The sequence below is a fragment of the Ammospiza caudacuta genome, chromosome 8 (genome assembly GCF_027887145.1).
Source record: "Ammospiza caudacuta isolate bAmmCau1 chromosome 8, bAmmCau1.pri, whole genome shotgun sequence".
NCBI classification, from domain to species: Eukaryota; Metazoa; Chordata; class Aves; order Passeriformes; family Passerellidae; genus Ammospiza; species Ammospiza caudacuta.
Window position 1 is genome coordinate 39,204,429 of NC_080600.1, and position 14,758 is coordinate 39,219,186.

Here is a 14,758-nt window from a genome sequence, read left to right on the forward strand (position 1 = left end):
TTGAAAAATTGAGTACAAAACAGTAAAACACACCATGGCATCAGAAATTAAAAGCTTCTACAAAAAGAACCTGTAAAAGAAAATACATTGAGAAATATCCATGAAGGAACGTGCAGTGAAACAATTCACAAGCACTCGTTCTGATAAGATAAGAAGTTGAACTACTGTGCTCAGCTTGCTTCAAATCACCCATGTCTTCCCAACCCCCAGCTTAAATGATACAGCCTATACCCCAAGGCACAAAACCTGCTGCTTCCATTTTACTTTTTTCTTTTATTCACAAAAACTCTCCCCTTCTCATCGAGTGGATGTTCTATTTATTATTTTAGAAGAGAACCAGGTGCACATTTAAAATTTTTAATCTTTTACTTAAGAAACAAAAACATTTCAGAAATTGGACACAAAAGTTCGGTCATGAACTTCAGGGTAAGTCAAACATCTGCTTTGTGAGTATGGTTCCAACCAAAATATCAAAGTGAAGAGAAACGAGGAGGATTTAGGACAATTCAAGAAGAAGAACAATGGAGAAATTATATCCAATTGTTATGCTTCTGTCTTTTTTCCATTATAATCACTTCAGCAAAAATTCAGAAAGAACCAATGTCTGTTGTATGCAGTAGCCAAGCCAATATAAGTTCAAAGCATTTCTTGATTTGATTGAAACATGAAGAAAAAGTGCTGAAAACAGATTCTGAATAAGGTGAGATCTGGTCTTGAATATGATTTATTTATTCCTTTACATTTGAAGTAGTATCTTTATCTCTTTTCCCTCTTTTCTCCATTTTCTAACATTGTAAGAACTTATGGAGAATAATTATCAATTACATTTGCAGTTCATCTAGTTCAGCATCTTAGACTGCAATCTTTAGGAAAAAAATGAAAAGAATAAAAGTATATATAGCATAACCTGCCCTCAGTTTGAGTCTAACTGGACACCCTTGTAGAGATTGCTTCAAACTCCATCTTGCAGAAACAAAGAATTAAAAAGCCTTTCAAATGGTTTCTTTGATGACAAGTAAGTAGTGAGAGCAGTCATTACCCATATCATCATCTCTCAGAATTTCACTGAAGCTTTGTCTCAAGACTCTTGACTGGCAGTAAGTTACACAGCCTAATTACACTGTGAAAGGACAGTTAATTCCTTTTCTCAGCTGGAATTGCTAACTTTCAATTTTATTGAGTATCACTTGCAATTGTGCTATGAAGAAAGGAACTTTTGATCTCAAAGCTAAACTGACGTCTGTCATGTTTCCATCCTTTTTCTGTGCTACTCTGCCCCATCAGTCCATGTCTTCTTTTTTTTTCCTGATAACAGAGATCAACATTTCCTGCAAACGCTCTACAGAATAATTTAGAAGATTAAATCTTATTTCATGTCCTAGATGACAATTTAAACATGGTTTTACCTAAGAGCAATTTTAAGAGTTGCGATGCATTTGTAAAATATAAATGCCATATAATTGTAAAATAAATTGTTAAGCATGTGAATTCATCTGCTGAACCTCTCTCTCTTCTACTGCCAATCTCTGATTTGACAACAGAGAGAGATTGGTGAGAAAGAGCTTTAATTAAGCAACTTCAGTAGCTTATCCCACATAACCCTAGGGAAGGATACATACAGATATTTCTATCTACCTTAGCAGTAATTTTGATAAATACATAAAAATTCCATTAACAGGAAACAGTAACCCACTACCATAATAGGAGTTTAAGGAGAGTACAAACACTTTTTAATACCCCAAAAGACTTACAATACAAAAGAGTTAAAAGTCTGGTTTGTGCAGCCAAATCAACCTTTTGGCTATTCAGAAATAGCCAAATAGAAGAAATAAAACAAATGGCTTGGGCCAACTGTCCTATGAAAGCCAAGTGCCTCACAGCACAGAAGAGCATTGTGTCAGCCACCATTACTTACTCACACATCTGTTATCATCTATCAGGACTCTGTCCCCTCTGCACGAGCAGTTCACTCGTCCATCAGGCGTCAGAAGGCACAAATCATGGCAGCCTCCATTCATTTGTGCACAGGGAGATAACTCACCTGGAAGACAAACGACAAGAGATGAACTCGAATTTATTAAATTTGCTTCAGTGGCCAATGTCTTTGAGGGAGCAAAAGTCACCATATCTCAGATTCATGGGCAATTGATTCGGGTTTTATCAGTCAGATGAAAACGTCAGCATCCTTCAGATGCTGGCATGCTAAAGATAAACAAACACCTGGAAAATAATAATTTTAAAAACCTGCAACATTCAAAACCACAGAAATTTGACAGGGAAGTATTTAGCTGCTATCCACTGAGCTCAACACCCATAGCAGAACATTCCACATAATGCTTATTTACTTGGTGTCCTGGGTTGCAAGATATGCGTGTATTCTATTGCCATCTGTGAGAGGTGGGGCAATCACCTTCTGTTGATTGGGCAGTTTCCTTTATCTTCTCCACAAATCAATCCTCCCTCTGGGAAAATTTATTCTTTTAATGGGCCAGGACACTGTTGAGTGTCCCTGCATGGCTGATAAAATTCCATCATCCTAATGGGAGATGCTTCACCCAGGGGGAGGATTCCTACTTGGACACAATCAGAGGTTTGGAACACCACAGCAGCCTTTTCCCAGTGCATTCCCAGAGGAGCAGCTTTCTTCTCCACTGCATTCCCAGAGGAGCCCAGGCCCATCTACAGCACTCCTGGGGCTTCAGAGGAAAACTCCCCCCCTTGTGCAGCATCCCTGCTCCAACAGAGCCACAGCTGGCACTGCAGGAGGGCTGAGCCACCATGAGATGGGGCTGGGACACCACCCTGACCCACAGGGGTCATGTCCTACTCTGACTCAGTCAGTGGATTTTTTTTTGTTTGTTTGTACTATTGCATTTGTATCTTAATATTCCTAGTAAAGAACTGTTATTCCTATTCCCATATCTTTTCCTGAGTCCCTTAATTTCAAAATTATAATAATTTAGAGGGAGGAGGTTTACATTTGAAGGAAAGCCCCTGCCTTCCTTAGCAGACACCTGTCTTTTCAAACCAAGACACTTGGGAAAAGGTTATACCCCATCTTTTAGTGATGAAAGAATTTATGAAACACCGTGAAACACTTTTAATTCAGCTAAAACCAAGTAAAATCCCTGAAATGAAAGATTTTGGCATTAGGAATCTGCTTTGTAGCTTACAGCTGTTGGTGTCGTTGGCGACAGCGATGATTCCCATGGGCTGGTGCGGGATGTCGGAGCGCAGAACTTTGGTGTCCCCTCCTGTGTATTTGCTGGAACGCAGGATGGCTCTCCTCACTCCATCTGACCAGAAGATGTACTCATCATACACAGCCAGGCTCAGGAAGGTGCCTGGGCCAGACTTGACAATGACCTAAAATGCAAAAATGCAGAAGAGACACAGGAGAGGAAGTGCTGTCACTGAATGAGAGGATTTTAAAGTGCAAACTGTGACTCCCATGATGTTTTGGAAAAACACTTAATACTTTTATACCTGCAGCACCTGGGGAAACGAGATAACAGCACTTTAAATGTGTTAAAAGGATGCCACCGGCATCCAAATTCCAGACAACTAGGCATCTGTTCCTTAATTAAAAAAATCACAGTTTATCTAAATGTGCCTGTAAAAACACCTACTCAACACTTTACCTGCTTAATAGCTCCAACAGAAGAGAGGAGAGGTTCTTTCAGCATGGCTGAAAGTCTAAAAATTCAGTCTTTAGGAACCAAAGTGAACTAAAGAGTTTTAGAACTGAAGAGTACTCACCATATCAGCACACTAGAAACTTGAACACTAGACAATAAATATTTCAGGCTTCCCAAATCAGAAAAAAAAATACAATCTCACCAGAGTAATAACTAATTTAAAACCTAGAACGAACAAATGAATTGAAGGTCACTATGTTGTTTGAAAAAACTATCTATCACTATAAGGTCACTATAAGGTTTGAAAAAAATTCTAGAAATACAATGAATTTTATCTCAATCCAAATCATGGCTGCTGTAAAATTTTTGCATATGTTCTTTCTTTCCATATATCAGAATTAAAAATTTCACATGAACAGCTTCTCTTCTGAAGAATATGATGAATTAATATCAGTTTTTTAGTTGAAAGTTTCATTTTGGCTGAAGAGAATTACTGCAAGGGGGTTAACATGTCTCTATTAGACAATGGATATAAATAATACTCTTACTATTTTTATTTAATTGTATTCTAGGTTTCTCCGTGAAAAAATAGTAAGTTATGTATATTTATAAAGTGGGAACAGGTCTCATCCAGGCTATGAAAAAAAAAAATAAAAATCCTGTGTCAATGTGCAACTTATCATAGGGAAATTGGGATAAAACTAGAAAAATAATATCCTTTAACACATGTACTTAGATCATCATGGTTTTCCATCTGCTTCATGTGCTTTATCCCCTTTCCCAGAGGGAGTGTATAACAGTGATGGGATTTCATGGAAATCTCCATGAATCAGCCATCCTTTGTGCTTGCAAGGGGATGCTGTGTGGCAGCTCTTTAAAACATGCTGGGATGAAAACAGAGCAGAAATAGTCAATCTGCATTTAATTATTAAATAATCTTATAATTGTGGATGTGTAGGAAGTTTTTCTCCATATGACAAATGCATCTACTATAGAGGACATCCAAATTTCATTTCGTGAAACAAAAGCCCCAATTTTGATACTACAGCTAAGCCTTGGAGAATAAGAAGGTGCCCCAATTCTGCAGGATTCAATACCAAGGGATGCTCCAGGTTTGCTCCCACCTGTGCCAGTTCAGGGTATCTCAATAACCTGCTAACATAAATAATTCTAGTCCTGTGCACAGGAGCATTCCTGTCCATGTTTAAATTCACTTAGACAGAATGTCAAAATTGCTTACATTAATCAGATAATTATAACAAATTCTGCTTCATTATGCACATCATGTATATCTGCATATTTTAAAGAGGGTTGGACAGCGAATCATTTTACCCAGTAAAGATTTCTTCCCAGTGATAAATATCCCAAGAGGACAACTTTTCTCTACCCAACATTTTTCTGGAATAAAAGGTATTAAATGATAAATAGGAATAAATTAATGGTAAAAGATTTTTTCTCTAATTGTGCACATTTTCAGTAAGACACTTTTCGTAATACGCTCTGAAAAGCTTGCAGTATTCATATTCAGATATTTCAGGGGGGAAAAAATTAAAAATCATCTATATTTTTGAAAGATCCTTATGAAATCCAGCCATGCAGATTTTGCAGCCCCATATTCTTCTCTGTGATAGTGTGAAACTGTCCCAGTTGGAAAGATTTTATTGTTAAAACCAAGACTAAATCACTGCCCTGCTCAGCTTTTTGTGCTGGGGAGCACTGTCCTAATTTATCTCAGATTGGAACAATAGAATGCAAATTCACTACAGAACTGATCATTGCTGTTCAGCCTTGGGAGAGCTGAGATCCAAATACAATGCCACAAAACCAAACATTTTTTCTCTATGTTCACTGTATTTCATTTCCTGGAGTCTCTGTATTATGTCACAGCCCTATCCAAGGGCATTGATTTTATTCAAGCAACCAAAATAAAGACTTCATATTTCTATCAGCTTTTGTCCACCTTTACATCTCATTAAAATTTATATAGTAACACTGAAAGTTGTGACAATTTTTTATTTCTATTTTTTAAATCTAAATTTATACTTAAACTTGCAACAGCCCAAGTACAATTTTAAAACTTTAAGGAATCATGAAAAGACATCCCTACCATCCCTTCCATGTGCAAGAGTGGAAGTCAGACACATCCAAGAGTACATTCCCTGTTTTAATTCTAAATTATTCCAAACTTCAGTTACAGAAGATATTTCAAGCTTTAAGTAATATATGAAAATTTTTCTCTGCTTTCTCTGTTTTTTTTCATAAATGCACAGCCAAACCTAAAGCTTGCACTTCTGCTGTAGACTGAAGATATCATCTGATAAAATCTAATTGAATGAAACAGAAGTTGGAATACCAACTGTGAAATTTCTTGAATTGCATTAATACAGGAATTCAACAGAATAAAAATAAAAACATCCTAGAAAATGAAAGTTACAATTACTGGCAGGTTGCAATTACATGAAGGTTATAATTACCAGAAATATCTCTAAACCCATATTGATTTTAACAATCGCACCTATAGGTCTTCAAAATTATAAGTGAGAACAAAACATTCCTCCTGGATGTTTAAAAAACTAACTGTTTACAGGAAGTTAATGATGTTTCTAGTTTTTCACACATAAAATGGTACAAAATATTTCACACTGAAGAAGGAAAGCAAAAATAAATCAAAGTAGCTCATAATTTATTAGAAAAATAAGACCAAGACTTGAAATTAGCTTTATTTGCTGAAGGCTCTGTTTCTGTGTTTATTTAAAAAAATGTTGTATTTAAGGCACTGAGCAGCTAAAACCAGGTGTAGCCATAATATAAAATCTAAGTAAGGGCAGGAGAAAAAAGAGAAGAAAATGGGAAAGAATAATAATAAAAAATGCCACTTTTGTAAACCAGAAGATTTGACGGAACAGAATAAAAAATGTAAAAAAATCCAACCCCCAAAAAACTTTATATCTTTTAAGTAATAAGAAGGAACAACAGTGACAAAAAAAACCTTCCAAACTTGAAAGAGCATTCTTGAAACCAAATACCGGTATTAAAATATCAGCTCAAGACAAAAATCAATAAACCCTTACAATCCACTTTAAAGAGTCAGTTCAATATTGCTAAATGATTTTCTATTATTCATTGCACCAGATTATTGCGGTGAGGAGAATGAAGGAAGAAGCTGCAATCTGGAAGGAAATTCATTACATTGCCATTAGCCTTTCATGTTCTGCTACCCAATTTCTACCCTTGTTAACCCAACTGAAACCAGAGAGCAATGAAGCAGAGATACTGGGGAAAAGGCTAATCTGTCCAAACAATTTTTGACAGGTGGTTGAGGACTGAAACACCCCAAAGAATCTGAGACCATCAGAAAAGCAGAACAATCATTACTTGCACTGAAGTCACAGAAATCAGGGGTCTCATCCAGCGGGACAGCACATGAGCAAAGTAAAACAACTGCCCTGGAAATATTACTTTTCACTAGGTTACTAATAGAGTCAACAGGCTGGGTTCTGGCATTGCTTGTGTCAGTAAAAAAGAAGTAAAAATGATCTACAGCATGATCAGCCAGTCTGCTGAAGAGCTGTAGAGGCTGAGCAGCCTGCTGGGCTTTTCTTTCTGCCATAACAATCCTCATCTAAGCAATGCAGCAAGAGTGAGAACCCAGATCAGTGCTTCTGACACAGAATCAGCTGATTATCCCACAGCAGGTATTGGTGCAACACACCAGAGCTCCCAAAAACCTCTCAGAAGAGCGTGCTGGACTCAGATCATTGTGTCCAGGAGGTTTTTTTTTTTTTTACTGGAATGGAGAAGAAGAGGTAAATAGTCAAAAAGTCAAACCAAGAGGCAAAGTACTCAGAAAAATTGGAAATTTAAATGTTCAATTGCTGAGAAAACTCAATGCTCCTTTTCTTCTTGCTGCTGCAAAGTGAAAGCCAATGACCTGATTAAAAATGTAGTATTTCAGTATGGTTTCTGTAACTAAGTGGCATCATGTCCTACTTCATGTCTGTGATGCCTATTTTGTTATACCCTATGCAAAGATGAAGTTAAACTATTTAATCACAACCTACTATTTACCTTGTACTTAACTAGTTACCTTGTACTTCTGTTTTGTGTTAATAAGTATATAGTCAGAGACTGAAAGCTTCAGAATCCACTTGGTTGGTTTGCCAAGTTTTTGATACAGTTATTGCACCTGAAAGCATTAGTGAGCTGTGGTCAATTTTATAGAAGGAAAACAAAAAGGAAAAGCACATGCCTATCCATGCTGATTGTACTTCAGTTCTGCTCTTACAAGCTTGGCTCTCCTATTTTATGCTGAAAAAAAAATTGTCTAAAAATAGCTTGGGGAACTACTGGATAAGATTCCAAAAAGCCATATAATTTTCATTTAAGATGAAAAAAAATATTTCAAAGTTCGTATATTGCATATGAAGCACTTTTAAAAAGTTGATAGTTATCAAAGTGAGATGATGCACACTCTTGCAAAGCTGGGAATTGAATACAAGCCAGAACATGCCCTTCATTCATTATATCCTGAACTCTGGAGGGTACAAAGTCCCTGAAATGAAGATTTCATGAAATACGAGAAATGTAGTGCTAAAGTTGTAACAAAACCACAAGCACAGATCAACTGCCTTCAGCACAGTCCTAGTAAAAGATCTGCTTGAGCTGAAGCTAAAAGAGTGTTCAAGGAGCAAAATATATTATGATGAAAGACTAATTGAGAGCAGTTCAATATCTGAAAATGTATAGTTAGAAAATATTAGAAATAAGATTTGAGTAACACTCAAGCATTACACAAAAGAAATTCTGAGCAAACAAAGCATTATTTGCATTTCAATAGAGTTAAAAGTCTAATATACAACTAATACAAGGAGAAAACTAGGCAATTATTCATCTTTCTGTAACAGTTTCCCTTTGAAGACGGTAATGAAAGCAAACAAACATACAATGGGTATGCACAGAATTTTTGTTTTACTTACATATCTTTGTGATCCATCGTATTCACACCTCTCAATTTTCCCCAAGCTGCCATCTGAAAAGTAAAGTTTCTCTGCCCTGTGATCAATGGTGAGTCCATTTGGTGTCAGAATATCAGTGCTAATGATAACCTGGGCATTTTTGCCTGAGAGGGTGGATCTCATGATGCTCGGGAGCTGCTCATTCCAGTTAGTCCAAAACATTAAGCTGTATTAAAATCAAAATAACAAACAAAACCATAAGATACATTTTATAATTTAATTCTCTACAAAATGAACAACAGAGAAAAAAAAAATGCCTTCATAAACAACTCTGAATGGCAACTATAAATAATTGTGGTAATCCATAATGAATAAGAAAATGCAACAGCCTATAAATAAATTATATATATAAATTATAACAGTTTTGCAGTTCATTAATTTGCATAGGAGTACAATTCTTTTCTCTCACAGATCTGTTCAATCCTGATCTTGTCTCTGTAGTAATTTACCATTAGAGAGAGATACAAGCTGTGTAATGATATAAACTTAATTCAGTTAATGTGTATATTAGTAATATTTAACAGTGAAATTAATCTGCAGCTTCTCCCATATTAGAGCTCTAATACAGACCCAAGGACTGGTGTGCAGAGAGTTGATAATGGGAAGAAAAGGACCTCAATGTGCTCTACAGGAGGCTCAGTCAGCCCCTTATTGCTGTTACCAATGACAGAAAATGTTATGGACGCGCCTGCTGATGGAATTCTGATCCATGGACTGACAGAACCTGCCCCTCCTCTCATTGCAATCTCCATCAGAGCTTTGGGCTTTATTGGTGGTACCTTGGTAATTGTATTTTATAGCATAGCATAAACTCTTGACTTGCATTGACAGGACATAAAGTCACACATGGAAATATGCTCCACTATTCATACAGCTTTGTACATTCAGCTAACATAAGTTACAAATAGAATTTAATATGGCAGAAATGTTCCCCAGCTTCCCCAAAAGACAAAGACAGTTACAAGAAGCAGAAAAAGCAGGTTGCCCTTCTCCTAGAATCAGAAAAAAATTAATGTGTCTCAAATGTGTAAGGCATTGAAGTAAAAATAAAAATCCTCTCACTAACACAGTATTTTTGAGAGTGGCAGGAAGGAACTAAGACTTTTTTGCAGGATTTTTTTCCACTGTTTCATACTTTTACACAACTCTGATTTCTGTGATAAACACATCGACCTCTATGTTGCACACAAGAAACTCAGACTTCTTTTTGGAAGTGCTTAAATTAATTTTGGAATTTTTTTTTAAACTTAAGCAGTAAGAATGACGATGCCTTGTGAAGGCTGACCTAGAAGAGAGGCTAGATGGAGTTAAAGAATAAAGTAGGGATTTATTAAAAGGCTTCCATGGATCCACCTTGGGCAGCACAAGAGCCCAGCCAGGGCTACAACAAAGATGAACCAAAATGTTCTCAAAATGCACAGCTGGTCATGGGGTCTCTCACTTTTGGAAGTTTGGTCCATTTGCATACTGGAGTTAATTATCCAATTACAGCTTTAGCTTATGAAGTCCCATCCTGCTTGTTTTTCTCTCTTCAGCCCATGTTGTTTATGGTCGTGGGGATGAAATTTGGATCATTTATCCTTGGTCCCCAGCTAGAGAAGGAATTGTTTTGTCTCCCTACTCTGTGAAGAGAGCTCACTGTCCCCTAATATGAAACTCAGAAGTTCACACTAAAGCAGCACAGAATCTGAAAAATATAAAAGCTAAAACCTGAGACATCTATGACATATCTGAGAAAATGACCACTCAATAATTTGTGTTTAGCTAACTCTTAAGAAAAACAGCTTAATTTTTTTTACATTCCGTAAAAATGCAATGATTATTTGATCTTAAGCGCAAGAACATATAAAATATTGAATCTTAATTCTGCAACTTCTTTATAAGAGCAAGACAACAAAAGACATCAACAATAAAACATGTCAACATTTGCCTCCTAAACGGAGAAACCTAACCAACCTCCGTAGGGTTCAGCCATATTGGCTGACTGAAAGAAAGAAGTGTTGCTTGACCCCAGGCAAGAATTAGGATTTTCAGGAGTGATCTAACACCTACTTTTGGCATTCATCCAGGGCCAGCACGTGGGGATGGTCGTCCTCAGCCATGGTGATGACGGCCTCGCGGCTGAAGGCCCCGCGGCGCCGCTGGTCCACGCTGTGCCTGGTGATGGAGGACGTGGTGGAGCTGGTCCAGTACAGGGTGTCCCAAGCTCTGTGGTAAGCCAGGCCCTCCACTGACCCAACATCTGCAAGATACCGTGACAGACAGGGCAAATCAAACTCCTGCCAATGGCTTGGTTTTGTTTGTCCTCAGAGGTGATCCTGCAGACTCGCAGGGTTCAGTTATTTCAGCTTGTTAATATCTTTATAATTTCTTCTGTTTATTTCCATTGTAACCAAAATCTTATCATTTTCATAAATTTAAATTAAAACACAGAGGGCAAGACCACTGTCAATAACACTTTACTATATTTATTAATTCTAACAAGCATTAAACTGGTATTACCGCTATAGCGTCCCCAGATAACACATTAGAAATAACAAACATTTATTCCAGACAATAATTATTTTGCCTCATCTTCAAATATCATTTAAACCAGGTCTTGGCATTTTTTCAACAGTTACTGGTATTATTTAGCACCATCTCTCAAAGTATTTTGTAGCACTGACATGCTATACTAATAGGGATCAAAGCACCTTGTTGTTAACATCTGTATTGGCTTTTGCTAAACACCTGAAAATTACTAAAAAAATACAAGCTCTGAAGGTCTCAGCATCAATATATAATTTTAATAAGCCATGACACCACACTCATTTATTCAACACAAAAAACTGTGAGCTAGGAAAAAAAAAGGATATTAACAAGCAGCTAAAACATATATTTAATGCCCTGAAAAGATAAATTGTACTTAATCCCAATATATAAAAGTGACAGACTGTGAGAAATAGGAATAATCATTCTCTACCACTATTTGTGAATTACTACAGAAATATGTGTGTTGATAACTTCACTTATTATTTTGCTAGAAACAAATATTTTTAGACCAGAAGGTTCATGTAGTTTATTAATGAGCTACAGAAGGCAAAAATCTAGAAATATCATTAGGATTATAATATGTTGGCTATTACAATTTACATTCAAGTTGTTGAAAAATGCAATTTTTACTATGCAATTCACATATACAGAACAAAAAGTCCCAACTTTTTGGCTTTTTGGTTAATCACTGTGAAAGAGCAAACACTGACTCAAAATTTTGAGGCACATAAATCAAAACTATGAGGCCAATAATGATGTATCAGTTTTTTATATTTTTCTTGTTAATGCATTTGGCCATCTTCTGATGTCACATTTTGTGAAATACCAGTGGAGAAGTAACAATGACTTGTATTCAAGAAGAAACAACAGAAAAAATAAATGAGATGACACTCCTTAAAGGGAGATGAATATGTGCAAAAAATAGTTTGCCTACTTATGAAACAGAATTTATGAAACAAACCCCAAGTACCTTCAGCTCATCTACAAGTAACTCAAAACATTGAAATATAGTGAAGGCTTTAGAAATCACCAACTGAAATACAAAGATAATCAGTGCTCTTAAATATCATAACAGAGATTTCCCTTAAATTTATACGCTGAATACAAATTCAAAACTACACACAATTCCCCAAACTAAAACAAATGTTCTTAGATATATGATTTAACTACTAGGTTTCTCTGTGAAACTTAGTTTCAATGGTCCTCATGGGTCCCTTCAAACTCAGATATTCTGTGATTCTATTAAAAAATCGTTTTCCTGGTGTAACTTCTTGAATTTCTATCAATTTTTTCCTGTCCGAATCTGTCAATACATTTGAGAGCAAACTGATTACAGAACATAATCCAAAACTCTTTCTGTAGCAGACAAAAAATAATGACGTTCTTCCTGCCACAGCAAGATGCGATCAACTCAAACACAGGGACAAAACTGCCCTTCAATACCAGATTTGTTGTTTTATGAGCAATTCCTGTACTAAAGAGGGAAACTCAATTTTCCCAGGGGTATCAGAAAGCAAAGTTTCCCCTTCTTACATCATACTGCAGTTCCATGTTTAGGCCTGTGAATGGTGACAGAAGAACATTTCATTTCAAGTTACTGTTTATAAAATGGTAATTTCTAAATTTTTAGACGACAGCGACATGGGAGGTTATGGCATGTATGGAGACAAGCAAACATTTAGCACACAGAGGAAAAATGTGTTAATAAATTACCTAAAATAGGTAGTTTTGCAAAAAAACCTTTGCCATACAAATTGTTTCATACATAATTGAAGTAGAAAAACTCAGAGTCAAAAAACATGCTGTTCATAAAAAAAAAAAAAAAAATCAGAGGAATTTAATTGCTACAAGATAAGAAAAAAAAAGAAAACTAACTGCTACAAACACACATGAAATGCATTTTCTTAACTCCACCAAAAGCATTCCTTCTAAAGGATTTACACCTGACACATTCTTTTATTTGCTAATAAACTTTTAGTTTTATCATGTCCTGTACTTATGGAATTGACAACTCAAAGTGACTCATTTAATAGCTTTAGAAAACTATAAAAACTATAAATAAGGTGGTTTTAAAGTCAAGGGCTATAATTTAGAGAGTGATACAACTTTTAGATAAATTCTTACAAAGGATGACACAAGTAACTTCGTTCTTGCTAGCATGTGGTATGAGCTGGATATGGCAGAAAAGCACTTTTTTTGCTAATTTATATGTTTCTAGATTAAATTTGTTTGGTTTTTAGGTTTTTTGGGTTTTTTTGTTTGTGTTTTTGTTTTGGTTCTCTTGTTTTTTTGTTTAGTTGCTGATGACTCTCCAAATTCCTGTAAATCTTTTTATCTGTGATAAAACAGTGACCAAGGACAGATTTATCCTAGAAAAGGTTCTCCAGACTTTAGGCTGTTCCTTGAAACATTTCAGTATCTTTATATTTCTAAAGACAGGACACTAGATAAGATTGATGAGCAGTGTTATATCATTACTGATTTGCATAGATATAATTTATATTTACTTATTTCATACCCCTTTAAAGAATCTTCTAGAGCACTTTTTCCTTAAATTTAACTTATCATTACATACTCAGTTACTAGAAAATACATCAGAAATATGTACTCAGCCTCTCTGGTGCTACAGTTGGGGGATTTAGTCCCAAGGTTGAAAATTAGCAATTTGTTTACTCTAAGCTTCATATTTCTGCAGCATCATGTAATATTCTGAATTGGTAAAGCATAAAGAAACTGGAAATGAAAAGAATCCCATTTGTTTCGCTGACATATTGAATTAAAACACTGATGGCATTAGATGCCTACAGCACTGATTAAATTTATTCTAGCCATGAAGCAACAGTTTATGATTTTCACATGAATAGCATACTTAAATGAAAAGAACATTAATACAATATGATATTAATATACAAATACTCACATTATTCACCTGCCACTGACGTTGTGAATTAAATCAGTAATGGGGTGTATAACTGATTAAATATCTACACAAGAGAATGCAACAGCCTATGATTTACAAAGGCAATGCCAGAGTGATCACATCATTACGTTGCCAAATGCTATCTATCACTTTTACTGAAGTTAACGAAGATAGATTGCATCCCACAGATGAGATGCAGCCTATAAATATTGCCATGCTGATCTTCAGCTGACTTTCTCGGGGAACAGACAAGCAACAAATCAATAGCTGAAGAACTCAGAATACGCTCCCTTATTAATGCAACCAGAAAATAAAAATACTAAAGGGCAAAGTTTAAATTATCCAATAATAGTTGAGTTTGGTTATATATATATATATACATACACACATACAAGTTCTCCATTTACTAGATTTTTACCTCTTATGTTTTGTTTTGAAACCATCTAGAAAGTTTACAGTCAGGACTTTTCCAGTTGCACCACTGCAAGTACCTTGTTCCTTTAATTTCCTATTTCAACCAGCTCCTTTTCTTTAACAAGGATGTAAAGCAAGAACAACCATCAACGCCACCATCTTTTTTTAACACTGAAAAGCCATCAAAGTAATAAAATTGAGCATGAACAGCACTTTGCTATCAGAACATTGGCCACGGC

At 35.8% G+C, this 14,758-nt stretch overlaps 1 protein-coding gene across 1 annotated transcript in view; it reads right to left on the minus strand.

The window, feature by feature from the left end:
* The window catches only part of LRP1B (LDL receptor related protein 1B), a 299,771-nt gene that overhangs the window by 119,331 nt on the left and 165,682 nt on the right, over positions 1–14,758 (minus strand). Inside the window, exons 39-42 of the mRNA XM_058810030.1 lie at positions 10,706–10,895; positions 8,615–8,819; positions 3,174–3,366; positions 1,916–2,041 (exon numbers count right to left, since the gene is read on the minus strand). Coding sequence (XP_058666013.1) covers positions 1,916–2,041; positions 3,174–3,366; positions 8,615–8,819; positions 10,706–10,895 — 714 coding nt within the window. The remainder of the gene's footprint in view (positions 1–1,915; positions 2,042–3,173; positions 3,367–8,614; positions 8,820–10,705; positions 10,896–14,758) is intronic.